This window comes from Pholis gunnellus, assembly GCF_910591455.1.
Source record: "Pholis gunnellus genome assembly, chromosome: 20".
Taxonomy (NCBI): domain Eukaryota; kingdom Metazoa; phylum Chordata; class Actinopteri; order Perciformes; family Pholidae; genus Pholis; species Pholis gunnellus.
In genome coordinates this window covers 20,664,867-20,680,989 of record NC_136547.1, presented here as the reverse complement: position 1 = coordinate 20,680,989, position 16,123 = coordinate 20,664,867, and the positions used below count along the sequence as shown (strand labels likewise).

Below are 16,123 nucleotides of genomic sequence, written 5' to 3'. Positions count from 1 at the left end.
CTCTGTAACAAGTAAACGTCCTGCAATCAAAATGTTACTTTGTAAAAATATCATCATAATATACTTAAAGTACGAAAAGTACTCATTATGCAGAATAACATCTGTTATGTTATTGATGCATTGATGTGTTCATCGCTTTAAATGTGGAGCTCACTTTAATGACTTTATATACTGCTGGTAGTTTAATCTACAATGATGCAAAATAGTAAAAACAACAATATTTCCCTCTTAAATGTAGTATGACCAAACCTCTTGATTCATATCTTTGTTTTTCTATCAAGTAAAACACAACATGATGTTTTTCTGGGAAGTGCGTCAGATAAATGTTTCTTCGGTTTTTCCACCAATAAAACCACGAGATTTCAGACTGATCTATTGATTTCTTTATCACGACTTTCCTGAGCTATAAAATATAATCTGAAAGAATCCGTCCTGATCACCGGTTTATTGAAAACATCCGCAGCTCAAATACAACACATTTCTCTTGTCCCTCGGTGTCTCTGTGGTGTCGTTAAAACCAGAGTTATCGTCTTTCTGCGCGGCACAAAAACTCAAAGCATGCAGGGGCGTCGGCTGGACCTTTCACAATAAGAGCATGGAGACGAAACGCAAACAAAGCCACACAGGAAACACTGAAGCATGTCAAATGTAACGTAGAACTAAAGAAGAGGAGATGCAGAAGGTTCTCTGGTCACATCTTCTGTTATAACACCTGACAACATGTGACATCACCTGGTTTTCACTGGACAGGAAGGAGATGAATGAGCCAAGCTGAACAGTAGAACTCTATGGTGACTTCGTTAATGAGCCGAGCTGAACAGTAGAACTCTATGGTGACTTCGTTAATGAGTCGAGCTGAACAGTAGAACTCTATGGTGACTTCGTGAATGAGCCGAGCTGAACGGTAGAACTCTATGGGGACTTCATGAATGAGCCGAGCTGAACAGTAGAACTCTATGGTGACTTCGTTAATGAGCCGAGCTGAACAGTAGAACTCTATGGTGACTTCGTTAATGAGTCGAGCTGAACAGTAGAACTCTATGGTGACTTCGTTAATGAGTCGAGCTGAACAGTAGAACTCTATGGTGACTTCGTGAATGAGCCGAGCTGAACAGTAGAACTCTATGGTGACTTCGTGAATGAGCCGAGCTGAACAGTAGAACTCTATGGTGACTTCGTTAATGAGTCGAGCTGAACAGTAGAACTCTATGGTGACTTCGTGAATGAGCCGAGCTGAACAGTAGAACTCTATGGGGACTTCGTGAATGAGCCGAGCTGAACAGTAGAACTCTATGGTGACTTCGTTAATGAGTCGAGCTGAACAGTAGAACTCTATGGGGACTTCGTGAATGAGTCAAGCTGAACAGTAGAACTCTATGGGGACTTCTTGAATGAGTCGAGCTGAACAGTAGAACTCTATGGTGACTTCGTTAATGAGCCGAGCTGAACAGTAGAACTCTATGGTGACTTCGTGAATGAGCCGAGCTGAACAGTAGAACTCTATGGTGACTTTGTGAATGAGCCGAGCTGAACAGTAGAACTCTATGGTGACTTCATGAATGAGCCGAGCTGAACAGTAGAACTCTATGGTGACTTCGTTAATGAGCCGAGCTGAACAGTAGAACTCTATGGTGACTTCGTGAATGAGCCGAGCTGAACAGTAGAACTCTATGGTGACTTTGTGAATGAGCCGAGCTGAACAGTAGAACTCTATGGTGACTTCGTTAATGAGCCGAGCTGAACAGTAGAACTCTATGGTGACTTCGTGAATGAGCCGAGCTGAACAGTAGAACTCTATGGGGACTTCATGAATGAGCCGAGCTGAACAGTAGAACTCTATGGTGGCTTCCTGAATGAGTCGAGCTGAACAGTAGAACTCTATGGTGACTTCCTGAATGAGCCGAGCTGAACAGTAGAACTCTATGGGGACCAGAACCAAAGTCTCAGGGATCTCTGAAGACTCCTAAGAACAAACCTGACAGAGATCTTTTACATTTCTTTTGTCTTTGTGTTTGAGCCTGCTTCACATTAGTGCCTGAGGGAGACGGCGGTTCAGGACTCATGTGGACTCATTAAACCTTCAGATAAACCGTCAGCTCCTCCTGATGTCGGCTCCATTCTTGTGGTCGCTCGTCTCTCAGCAGCCGGAGCGTTATTGTCCGACGCTCGGATCTAATCCTCGTGTGAACCGCCTTACCCACAATGCCGCGCTCCGGAGATGAAAAGGGTTCTTCAGAGATCAGGACGGTTTGAAACAACAGAATTATTGGTGTGTTTTTGTGGTTGCGGCTGCGTGAGGAAGACGTTAGAGCTGAAGAAGTCATCCGCCCCCACTTCTCAAAGTTCACATGTGATTTCTGAGACGGGTCAATCTGAAGCTCCCAAAACTGAGACATCCACCGTGTCAAAGAAGAGACACGAGAGACAGGAAGGAAGAGCTGAACTCCCGTACAAGACAATACGTACCTCTGAGACGTAGTACAGCACAAAGTACTATGAGTACCTCTGAGACGTAGGACAGTACAAAGTACTATAAGTACCTCTGAGACGTAGTACAGTACAAAGTACTATATCTACCTACTTTATACTGTACTACACCTCAGAGGTACTATAGTACTTGTTACTGTACTACACCTCAGAGGTACTCATAGTACTTGTTATTGTACTACATCTCAGAGGTACTCATAGTACTTGCTATTGTACTACGTCTCTCTGCTCTGATGTCAGTCTGAGACTGAACCAGACAGAAGAGGAGCTCAAAGCTACAACGCTGCGTAGAGACGTAGAGCGTTAATTCTTTGACAGCTTTGTTGGGGCGCAGAAGTCGGTCCGCCAGTCCTCTCTGAGGGTTTTGTGGATGAACGTCCCCCCGTAGTCCCCCCCCCCCCCCCCCCCCCGGTGGACTGCGTTACCCACAACTCCCTGGGGCCGGAGATGAAAGCGAGGCGGCGGTGTGACTAAAGGGTTAGTGGTCTGAGGACACACTCAGCACTGGGATGTGGGCGCTGGTTGTGTGTGTGTGTGTGTGTGTGTGTGTGTGTGTGTGTGCGTGCGTGCGTGCGTGCGTGCGTGTGTGTGTGTGCATGTGTGTGTGTGTGTGTGTGTGTGTGTGATGCATGACAGCAGCTCTTGTTCTTCTTTCATGTGGTCACCAGTTTTTATTACAAGCAATTGTGAGGAAAGAGGAAGAGGAGGAGAAAGTACAGAAAGAGGAAGAAGGGAAGGAGAGAAGATAAAGAAGAGGAGGCAGGAGAAGTGTCCTTCCTCCAGATGTTCTCTTTAAACAGCTGTCCTCAGGCGTGCTTCAGCTTATTAACCTCTGATGGAGCTCATGTGGGACAGATTAACCTCCATCTCCAGAACTGTTGAATCAATGAATAGAATACATGTAGAGTCCAGCGGGACACGGAGGTGATGATGAGGAGTGATGTGAGGACCAGGTACCTCTGTGATCTTCGTCATCATGGAGCTTCAGCTGACATGAACGTTCTGTGTGTTTCAGGGCTTCACAACCAAAGACGGACATCTTGTGGTGGCTGCCGGCAACGACAAACAGTTCATCAACGTCTGTAATGTGAGTCTCTGTGTACTGAAGTACACAAGTACACAAGTACACATGTACACATGTATGTAAATATATATGTACAGCGATACATGAAGTTCTTTTAAAGATATAATGTACAGAACATCCATTAGTGTATTTGATGATACTTTCTTTTCAGGATCTTTTATGATAATAATATATATTAATTATTGTGTATTAACTTGTGTGTTTACAGGTTCTGCAGCTGAATGAGCTCACAAACAAACCAGAGTACAAAACCAACACGCTGAGAGTCCAAAACCGTGAAGAACTGCTGCACACACTGTCACAGAGGTACACACACACACACACACACACACACACTGTCACAGAGGTACACACACACACACACACACACACACACACACACACACTGTCACAGAGGTACACACACACGCACTGTCACAGAGGTACACACACACACACACACACACACACACTGTCACAGAGGTACACACACACACTGTCACAGAGGTACACACACACACTGTCACAGAGGTACACACACACACACACACACTGTCACAGAGGTACACACACACACTGTCACAGAGGTACACACACACACTGTCACAGAGGTACACACACACACACACACACTGTCACAGAGGTACAGACACACACTGTCACAGAGGTACACACACACACTGTCACAGAGGTACACACACACACACACTGTCACAGAGGTACACACACACACACACACACACACACACACACACACTGTCACAGAGGTACACACACACACACACACACACACACACACACACACACACACACACACACACACACACTGTCACAGAGGTACACACACACACACACTGTCACAGAGGTACACACACACAGACAGACAGACAGACATGTATTAATAATAAATGAAATCGTTGTCTGCGTTAATGAATGAATGCATTAACGTGATAATAAGGCGTTAACCTGCCCTGATTATTGTGTTATTTATTCAGGTTTCTGCAGGAGAAGACAGCTGATTGGCTGAGGATGTTTGAGGGCTCCGGTGTTCCTGTCGGACCAATCAACAGCATCCAGGAAGTCTTCTCTGATCCACAGGTCAGTCTTCAATAGATTCACATCGTCACAGCAACACAAAGGACATATTAGAAAACATATTAAGTTTGAAAATTATGTTCCGAAGTCATTCTTTTATTGATTGGGCCTCAAAGTAATAATTTAAAACCTGAAGCGTTACCATTATCTATTATCTCAGTTTATTAATAACCACTTTGTTACTGACATCAAACGCCTGTCAAAATAAAAACCTGAGACTAGAAACTAGAGATTGAGACCATAAACTCATGTTTACAACGTTTACTGAGGTAATAAATCAAGAGAGAAGTAGAGTCATTTTCTCATAGACTTCTATACAACCAGAGGAGTCGCCCCCTGGTGGACACTAGAGAGAATGCAGCTTTAACACGTGAAGCTTTGACTTCACTTTAAAGAACCGGAGGTCGTCTCCTGGTGTGAACAGTTTCTCTTTGACTTTGAAAATGAGACACAGCTGTGGTATCGAGGTTAACGGACGTACCTGAAGTGAACACAGGTGTGTGTGTGTGTGTGTGTGTGTGTGTGTGTGTGTGTGTGTGTGTGTCGTGTCATGGCTGCTCATCAAACTGTTCCTCTCTATGGATTATAAACACATAAGTCACTGCTCACACACTACACAACTCAGCAGGCTACAAGAACACACTGCTGTGTGTGTACGTGTGCGTCTGTGTGTACGTGTGTGTGTGTGTGTGTGTGTGTGTGTGTGTGTGTGTGCGCAGCAGCAAATGAAACACAAAAGAAATGAATCACATAGCGAGCCTCTTTCTTTCTTTCTTTCTTTCTTTCTCTGAAATAAAAACAAACTCCTTGATTAGCGGCCCGGTTGTCTGCCCTCTCACCCAATCAGCTGTGAGAATCCTTAGCCCCGCCTCCTCCCCATGACTCCCATTTGTTTTCATCACCGGTGGGTTGTGGCCGGCTGACGCGACCATCTGTTGGACGTGAGCGTGTGTTTCCAGCTTCTGTCACGTTAGCGTTCATTGAGAGACTCGTTGGCCTCGTTTGAACTCTCTTAAAGACACACATCCTTAAAGTTCAGGTTTTGTTACGAGGGACACTTATTGAGTCGGTGTAGGAAGGAAGTGGACTCTGACTCAGGAGACCTCTGTTCATGTCAACGTGGACTTATTTTAATTCACATCCGTCACTTCAATCACGTAACAGGTTAGTTTCACTTCACCGCGTGTTTAAAAACTGCGACCGTGATCCGTGGAGAGAAAACGTTTCTGTTGGTCAAATGATGAAACGGTGCTGTGTTTGATGCTAAGCTAACATTAGCATGCGTGTCACGCAGGAGACAAACGTGTGACTCCTGTCCGTCCTCCCCGTCTGTGAACGTTCTGAGGACAACAGATCCCATCACCACCTGGCTATGAAAGCTATGACTCAGTGTGTGTGTGTCAGACCAGCCCATCTGCCTCTTTAATCCTGCTGCACCAACTTGTTTTCAACTGAGTTAGGACACACACACACACACACACACACACACACACACACACACACACACACACACACACACACACACACACACACACACCTGTGACTGGAGATACAGATGTTTCCACACATCTGGAACAAACAGAGAAGCGGTTAGCTCCTGATCGTCGGTGATTCTGGTTTCTCCTGAACCAGATCGGACTGAGAGCCTCGTCTTCCTCCCCCGGGTCTCGATATGTCAGTCAGTGGATCTGAGACGATCTGAGCATGCTCAGTATCGTGTGTGTGTGTGTGTGTGTGTGTGTGTGTGTGTGTGTGTGTGTGTGACCACGCGGTACGTCAATCGATGCTCGTAAAGTGGAACCAAAGTCCACGACTTCCGCCTGAGGACCGTTAGCCGTTTTTGTTGGGGTCTTTCTTCCTCTTTTTTTTATTTCAGTCCAGGTAGGTTCACCTCGGGTGGTTCTGGATCAGGTCTACGTCTGGGACTTGGAGACCTTTATTCATACTCACAACATGCTGCTCACAGTTCATTAGAGCGATAGACTGAACAAACCTCCTCCAGTGTCTCTGAAGCCCTGCCGGCTCGTCTGATCTCTGATTATCTTTAATCGACTCCTCCCTGCTGCTGGGCTCAGCTCCAGGACCGATGCCTTGCTCCAGGGCAGCTGGCCTGATGCAGAGCGCTGACAGCAGCTCCTCTCTCTATTTATTTTGCTCCCATAATTGCCTGCATCTCTCTGGCAGCAAATGTTTCCCACATGACGGCTGCAATTAGAACAAAAATATCTCCTCTCAGAGCAGAAACTGAGATTTAACATCGTCCTCTTGTGTTTACACTGAGCATGCTGGGAAAAAAAGCCCTCCTCTGCGTTCTGCTGGGCAGGAAACACGTGGAACCACATCCTATCTTATAGGAGTGAACATCACTGGGTTTATTTTCTCCACCTTTTTCTTTTTGATGTTACTCCATATCTCATGAGTCTACAAACATTCACACAGGTTTAAATACAGTACTTCTTGTGTGAAAGAATACAAAGGCCTGTCCCAAATATTAGCTGGTTGAGTTCAGTGATAATAAATGTAGTTTCACCGTTATATTTAAACTCAATCTATTCCCTTTGTGCTGGAAGATACGCCCTCAAAATCAGGTTCCCATACAACTAAGCTGCTCTTTAAATGACTTCATTTGTCAGATTGAAACAAAGCAAAACAAAAAAAACTACAAAACTAGTGAAAAACATTTCAAAACTTTAAATGAATACGAAAACAAAAAATCAACAAAACTTCTTCTGGTTTTTCACTTCCGATGACTCTTTTTAAACACATTTGTGAGACGTCAAAAACACGACAAAATACCCTTAAAACATAATTCACGAAGCAGTTTAGGGCAGCGGGCTGTATTGATTTCATTAAAACTGATCTTTAGATATGAGTGAACTGAACTCAGTGTCTGCTTTAAAGGAAGGACATCCAGGAGCTGATGATGTAACTCTGAAAATGCTCAACAGAGAGTAAATGGAGTGAATCCTGTAAAAGCAGCGGCGTGTCCCGTTAGTGCCGTTCTGTCTGCTTCGTGACGGTGTGGAGCTGCAGGTTTCCTCCACACAGCAGTTCTGCTGAGAAGCTGCTGCTAATCATGATGGCACCGGTCCAAAGACCGGGATCTGGAAGTCATTTAGAAAAACGCCAAGAACTCCCTCCCTCATCTGTTTCTGTGTTTCTCTGCCGTCTTGCTGCGACTGTCCTCTTCTTCTTCTTCTTCTTCTTCTTCTTCAGTATCTTTCCTGCTTCCACATTTTAAAGTCCAGAAGCTCAGGATTCTCCTGTAGAATGAAACCATGGTTTATTTTCTGACCATCAGTTTGAAGTATTTTCACTGGACGGCTTGGTGGACGGCTCTCGTTGCAACACCTACGAAAGGAACCTAAAACACTTCTGTAGTTATTGTAAACCAAACAACGATCATTTTCTAAACCTAACTAAGTAGTGTAGTTGTCTCAATCTAACTAAGTAGTTTAGTTGTCTCAACCTAAGTAGTTTAGTTGTCTCAATCTAAGTAGTGTAGTTGTCTCAATCTAAGTAGTTTAGTTGTCTCAATTTAACTAAGTAGTTTAGTTGTCTCAACCTTTTAAGACCTAATTAGACGTTAGATGATGTTTCTGGTTCAACCTCGACTTGTTTACTGGTTTTACTGTCTCCAAACCATTTGATAAAAACACGTCTAATACCCCTTTTTCACTTCACTTGACAATTGAATGGAAACAGGGCTTGAGTGAAGGAGTGTGTGTCTTCACCTGTAATTGAATGTCGTCTCATCTATCTTCATGTCAAATGGTTCCCTCTTCAGTCACAGCTCTGCTCTGATGACGTTGTTAAAGGCTTTAATATAATTGTATTTATATACATGTGTTCTCTCTCTTTGTGTGCTGAAGCCTGGCTGCAGGACTGGAAGCTCTGTGGTGTGAAACTCTTTTTTTTACTCTGGTGAACATTTAGTGGATGAAGCTAGCCCAAAATCTCAGGCTGAAAAATATCTTTTATACAGCTCATTTTAGATGATCGCAGTAAAGAGAGATTCATGAATCTGACTCGTAACAATCGTCCAAACAAAGAAAGGTTTAGTAGAACATGAGGCCCACTGTCGATGCAGAAACAGTAGTGTTCTCTCCATGTTGTGTCTTCTCTTCATTACGTTTCTCTTGCCTCATATTTTTCTCATCTTTACCGTTTCCCTATTTCCTGTTTCTCGGCCCTCTTGTTGCTCTCTTTCTGTCTCTCAAGAGTTTCGGGAGTAACCAACCTTGTTTTTACGACTCCGATCCGGTCCATGTATCTGTCATGTCCTCTGGGCAGCGGCCAGGTCCTGCAGAAAATATCCAGCTCAATATGGCTTCAATATTCTGACTACTGGAGGTGCGCTTGATTTATCCCAGCTGGAAGCTAAACAGCCTCTGAAGTGGATACCTAACATGTAGGATCAGATAAATGAGACTCAAACCACCCACCTCTGGCAGTGCTAGTGCCTTGCTCTATACTCAGCAGAACTTCAACTACACTGGGAATCTGGGAATTGAACCCTTTCCAACAGGAAGCAAACCCAACTCTTGCAATGTTAGCGCCTTGCTCTTGGAGTGATAAACTGGGACTCAAGGAATTGAACTCCCAACCCCTGCTTTGCTAGTTACTCATGCTCACATCTCACTGACTTGCTCCAGAGAGTTTAACTCCAAACCTTAGCAGTTTGAGTGCCTTGCTCAAGTGAAATGATTGGCTAATGCTGGAAGTGTCGGCTTCTTTCTTTGGAGAATTGAACCTCAAACCCTGGCAGCATTAGTGCCTTGCTCTTATATCAGGTGGACTAAATCATCTACTCCGACTGTTGATGTCTTGCTCAAGGAACTTTACATTGTCACCGTGGCAGTCTCGGTGCCTTGCTCCAAGGAATTGAACCCTGTATCTTGTGGTGCGTTTACTGAGCCACAAAAACCTCAGAGATTTTACTTCCTACAATCTCTCTCTTGTGAAATATAGTCATCTATCGAGCTATTTGTATCTACTTTTGGACACCGGCTCTACAAATTACCTTTATTACTGTCTGGAAACTGTCAAATAAAGCAGAAACACCATAAAACGGCTGCAGCCGAAGACGTCCGTCTTCAGCTGACTCCCACTCTTGGATCACGAGGACCTCAGCCTCCAGGCACATTTCTGAGAAGCAGCCCCTCCATTCGGGTCAGGTGGAGGGATCAAAGGTCTGAAGAAAGACAAAAATCTTCCTCTCAGGTCACTGGGATCCATCCTTCAGTATCACCAGAGATCCAATCTCTTCTCCGAGTTGTACACACCGAGGTAATAGAGAGATTAAATGCAGCAATATGCATCCGTCCGTATTTACCAAGCGTGGCAGTATATCCTGATGGATCAGACCGTGGAAAGGTTCTACGAGAAGTGATCTAGTTTCCCCCAGAGATCCACATTCTGAGACTTTCAAGGAAATGATCCCTATAAATCTATACTGAGCGGATGGACATGTATGGGGAGGGGAGGAGAATCTGTCTGATCTGCTTGATAACATAACATTCACGTCTACATTTAGACATCATGCCACAACTGTACAAATGTAGACGTCGCACCATGTGGTGCTGTGTCACTTTACGTAGACTAAGGGTCCGAATGAAGATCGGGTTGCGATGTTTGAAAGCGTGTAATTCTAAACCTTCCTCAGTAAATGTCAGGATTTGATCCCTCAGAGTGAGCCACTAAGTTAAATGTTTAACAATCACATGAGGGGGGGGGGGGGGTACACAGTACAATACCTATGTCCATAAGGACACTTTGGATCAAACTTCCTGAAGAAGGAAACTTTCTTGACACTTTGACATTCTTCCTCCACAGATATTAACTAATGTCTGCTGGATTTAAAGTCATGTTGACAGACTTGAAGCTTCCTCCAGGTCACGTAGACCCTAATCCCCGACTGTTCCCAGATAACCAGATAAGCCACGAGCTGACAGCTAAACGCAGCTCGGGGAAATATATTGCTGGTCTGTGAGAGTGGGGGGGCTGGATGAATGAATGCGGAGGTGATGACTCACTCCAAAAGTTTCCACCATTGAAGACAAAAAACACTTTCACATGTTTTTGTAGTTTTAAAGTAAAGCAGATAACTTTGACCTCTGGTACACACATTTATGGACTCAATGTTGTATAATATATAATAATGAAACATCTTCAGTGTCTTCTGAATGGTCAGATGTGGATGAGCATCACCTGATCGGTGCATCCTTCGGTCCGACTGAGGCCTAATGACGTTAGATTGGTCATCAGTCATTAGCAAGCGTTATGTAAAGAAATCATCACGTTACTGATCACATAAAGCAAATGGTTTTACAGTTAGACCTGGTGGAAGAGGCTCTGATGTTTGAGGGTGTGTCCAAGGGGTTAAGGTGCCGTCCTTGAGCCAAAGGTCTCCGGTTCATGTCCGGACATTTATTGCCGTCATGTCATTCTCCTTCATTTCCAGTCAAGTCGAGCGGATGCCCGTCAGCTAGTGCAATGTTTCATGTTCTCCAGTTTGTTTTCCCTTCATCTGGCTCATATTTATATTTCTAAGTGACGTCGTATTATATTGATAACAAATCCTTCCTGATCGGCTCAGAGTAAAGACTGAGGAGTGTTTTAGGAGGTCATGGAGCTCCGTTAGCAGACACTGATGGTTTAGAAGACCACTCAGCCTCCTCATCTGCTCCCAAACACATTTCTTCACCAGAGAAATCATCTTGGTCTGTTATCAGAGGGAGTGCTGAGTCAGCAGGGAGAGCTTCCTATAACTCTACTGCGAGAGGAGTTTGGATGATAGAAAACATTTTTTTTTAAGTGTCAGACACTGAAAAGTGATGAGAGAACACACGTGGAGGTAAAACGCTGAGGGCCTTCTTCATTGGATCCGTCATAACGTCCGGCTGTACAAACAAAGTGCTCCTGGGAGGAAGCTCCATCACGTACAGATAGAAATCACAGACCCAGAAATAAATGACGGCTTCCTAGAAAGTAAAATGTGAAGCTGTAAGGAAGAACACTGAAGATTATTTATGCATTTAGAACTTAAAAGTGATATATACTCATTTAAAAAAAGAAATCGAGGGTCAAATTGTTCAGTGACAAGTTTGCTGGAAGTGAAGTGACATTTGATTGATGGTGAAGCTCATTTTACGATTCAACGTTTTTCAACCCAATGAATGAATGTTATCCCCTTCTGTCAGTTTAGTAAATCATATGAACTTAAACATTGTAGTTTGTTATAGTTTATGGTGCTTGTTGTGGGGAGTGATGTGGTCCAAGCCTAGATGCCAAATATTAATGTTCTACATTCCCAACGTTCACATAATAATCCATTCCATGTGAATTGGCTGAATGAAACATGTTTGTTGAAATTTTCCACAGTGCAACAACCTTTTATGGACAATGTCAAAGATGACACAATATTGTGTTGCTAAAAAGTATCTTCCTGTATGTTGATCCAAGATCACAATGAAACTGATCACAGAGGGAGTCGAGTGGACAATGAGACATATGTAGACAACTATATCCTAAAATCTGTTCTGAATGAGTCCAACCTGCTGCTTAGTGTTCATACTGAAGATATATATATCTACAAACATTCACACACTTCTCCTACAACAACCGCTCCTGAGAACTTGAGTGACTAACAGAGTAGAACGGAGTTCCTGGTTAAATGTTGGTGTCTTTTTCTAACCTGAAAGTCTTAGTTTCCACCAACTTGCACAGATTCATTTAGTTCTTTGACATTATGAAGTAGAATAAACCTGGCGACTGAGTAAATACACAAAACAACACACAGAACACTGGAGCTCTGGAGGTAGACGATACCAACCGTCACGTGTTCTTGGACCAAAAAAAGCAATTAGCTTTCCCACAAAACATATGGGACCAAAGCATTTCTCGAGGTATAAAAGTATTTTGCCGGAGCGATATCATACTTCCACCACCCTGAGCTCTGCATCGTGGAGCTCCACGCGATCTGAGATTGTTCCAGAAATGACTGACGGAGGTTCTTCTGACGGGAGTCCCTGTTGGTTTGTCTCTCTGTGTTTTTATGAGAGCTCTTGAATCGCTGTAATTCCAGCGGTTTTGTTTCCTCCGGTGATCACTGTGTCTGCTGGAAGAATGATGGCCTGAGCACATTTGTCTTTTTCTGTCCGTGAAGACTCTTGAAACTCAATTAGAGGATCTGCTCCGGCCCGCTGCCGTCTCCTGTGACTAATAGCTCTTATCATCTGCTGAACACAGTGACGGATGTATTCCTCTTTCTAACTGTCTATGAAGACCCTCCTGTATATCGGTGTGTGTCTAGGAGTCTTTTGTTTCAGTGATGTTTGAAAGAGGAGTGGAGCGAGTTACAGTAGAGATGACTTTGTGAAGTTATGAACAAGAAATGTGGAATGTTTGTTTCCATAAACGAAGCTGAAGTGAACAAACAGACTTCCTGAACGTCAGAAACTCGTCTGTAAAAAAAGAGTATATCGGTCAAATGATAAAGACAAGTACTGGCTGTCATACTGAGCTGTTAGATATTATTAGTAAACTTCCCTTTATATAAAGAATAACTTTGTTCACAGGCTCAGTCTTTGTCATGATGGATGTCTGAACCATCGAAGGCTTAGGAATCCGTATTTCACTGCCTCGTGGACATGAAACCTGTTCCTCATTCATGCTCCCCTGAGGATGTAATCACTCTGCTGATCCTCTGATTTTTCATCAGGTCAACATTTGAATGTGTCCGATAGTTTGGTTTCTCACCATGTTGTCTCCTTACATCCTGACTATCGTATATATTATCTGCTTCTGGCTCACTAAAGCAAAAAGAGTCTCAAAAACGAGCAAAGTCAGTGAGAAATGAAATGCATTGCCAACAAATATAGACACACTCCACTACATGTCCATATCAGTTCTATATTAACGTTAATGACAGAAGATGGCTTCAGGTCTGATCTCTCCTGTAAGCTGCTGCTGGCCTCAGTCTGTCTCAGATTACCTGCGACTGATCGCAGAGGTCAGATGTTTTTATGATGTATTTGGAAGAGGAAGACAGGAACTCGATGACCTCCGCCCGTCATCTCGTAGCTCGGTGCTGTACGACCTGTTCCCTCTTCACAGTAATTGGTGTCCATCGCTGGAGTGGCTTCTTGTAGAACAGACGCGTTCAAGCCTCCGGTTTATCTCCCAGTGAAGGAGCCATGTTTTAACCCCTTCACTGCAAACACTGTGAACGTTCCCAAATGCTGGCTGCACAGGTGCAGAGGTCTGTTAGCAGAGTCATAAAACTAGTAAGAACCGGTTTGTCCGACATCTTTAGACCGTTTCTCCTGGAGACATTCATATGAGTTGATTCATGTTCTGGTTCTTTACAGATGGTTTAATCTGGAACCACAGATCCTCATATTTTCCTCCAGTTCAAATGAAAACAAGTTGTTTTTGTTTCATCATTTTGTCTTTTTGTTTTCTTCCTCTTTACTCGTTTGTCCGTCCGTGATTCACGTTCTTCCTCTTGAGGATGACGTTGTTGAAGTGAAGCAGGATTATTAATCATGCAGAGTTCAGTGTGTGTGTGTGTGTGTGTGTGTGTGTGTGTTGTTCAGAGTGAACCAGTCAGAGGTCAGAGGTCAGAGGTCACGCTGGGATTACAGCTGCTCGTTAAACCTTTTATTCATCCAGGGAGACGCTCTGCCTGCTTTTACTTCCACATGTTCAAACTGGGAGCAGACCAGTTCAGCCGGTGGCCATGACAGTAGTGGTCATATGTGTATATATACACATATATATACATATATATGTGTATATATGTATATATATGTATATATATATGTATATATATGTATATATATGTATATATTAATATACGTAAATACGACAGTTATGAGACCGTCACTGTCTGAGCGAAGTCTGATTAGGAACAAGAAACATAAATGTTTAGAGATCATTCAGAAACAGTCTGTCCTCAGAGAGTTCTATCATCGTTATTAGTTCATGTTGTGTGTTTGTGATGAGCTGCACGAGTTTAAACTCAGTCAGGATGTAGATCTGTGTTCCATGTGAGTAAGTGCAGCTTGAGATGAGATGCTGAAGAATGGTCTTCAGTGGTTAGAGTTCAGACATCATTTGACTCGTTACAGTGAATAAACGCAGCGCTGTCCCTTTAAACTGCTTTTAGAGTTTTTAAGGACCAGGTGGTGTTTCACGGCGACTCCTCAGAGTCCGAACCTTAAGGATCCATTAGTGAGGGAAATACTGGTCCTTAAGGAACTGTGAGAACCCGTCGCTCATCTTAGTGAAAGACCTGAGAACACGTCTGGCGTTCATCGGGTCCACGAGGACGGTGAACAACATTCATCAGACCGTGCGAGCCCTGAACCGGCCCAGATTACCAGTAAACCAGGAGCGGGGTCGGTCCAGACGTCCAGGACTCGGCCGTGACCTCCGAGTGACCGCGTGGAAAAGGAATAAGCCGGGGCTCTTTGTTGACGGCAATCAGAGTGGGCGGAGGATGTGACGGAGCCGAGGGAGGCTAATGTAAGGAAACAATCAGCTGCAAACCCTCAGCGGCTCTGGGACATCTGGGAAAGTGCGAGAGGTGGATTTGATAAAACCCAGGTACGCTACGAAGTCTGAGAACCTCGCAGAGCGAATGTGGAAACGTGTAGCGACGGACGGCGTGAGGAGGAGGACGCTGAGAGTTACAGCAGATCGGAGGGAACTTGAACTGACCGAGCTGAACCCTCCAGCAGCCGTGAACACACGTGACCGTCTACAAACATCTCGTCTGTCTGTGTTCTTCATCCTTTAGTTCGGTTACTGTTGGCGTCTGGAGATCTGGATGTAGCCACATCCCATAATACTGTTATTAGCAGTAGGAGTTTCACAGTAAAACCGACGGAGACATTTCACTCTCATTCATACATTTGATTCACCGTTGCCTCTGTTAAATCAATAATGTGTAATTATTATTCATAAGAACGATTAAAGGAGAAATCAGAAAGCATCGGGTTCAGATGATCACGCTAGCAGTATAAGCTAACAAGAAGCTAACATCAGCTTTAGTTTCCATTTATTCTTCTTCACACTTCGTCCCCTCGTCCTCTTCTTCAGTCGACTCGTCGCTGAGCTCACTGTGTGCTGCTGTGGTTCTGTTTTTATCTTTCACCTCTCTGGTCTCGTCCTCCTCTCGTCTTCTCTTCGTCCTCTCGTCTTCTCTTCGTCCTCTCGTCTTCTCTCCGTCCTCCTCTCGTCTTCTCTTCGTCTTCTCGTCTTCTCTTCGTCCTCCTCTCGTCTTCTCTTCGTCCTCTCGTCTTCTCTCCGTCCTCCTCTCGTCTTCTCTTCGTCCTCTCGTCTTCTCTCCGTCCTCCTCTCGTCTTCTCTTCGTCCTCCTCTCGTCTTCTCTTCGTCCTCTCGTCTTCTCTCCGTCCTCCTCTCGTCTTCTCTTCGTCTTCTCGTCTTCTCTTCGTCCTCCTCTCGTCTTCT

General features: G+C 44.2%; 1 protein-coding gene across 1 annotated transcript in view; it reads left to right on the top strand.

Moving 5' to 3' along the window:
• Positions 1-16,123, top strand: part of sugct (succinyl-CoA:glutarate-CoA transferase) — a 41,549-nt gene that overhangs the window by 7,998 nt on the left and 17,428 nt on the right. Inside the window, exons 9-11 of the mRNA XM_079181181.1 lie at positions 3,503-3,574; positions 3,780-3,877; positions 4,546-4,648. Coding sequence (XP_079037307.1) covers positions 3,503-3,574; positions 3,780-3,877; positions 4,546-4,648 — 273 coding nt within the window. The remainder of the gene's footprint in view (positions 1-3,502; positions 3,575-3,779; positions 3,878-4,545; positions 4,649-16,123) is intronic.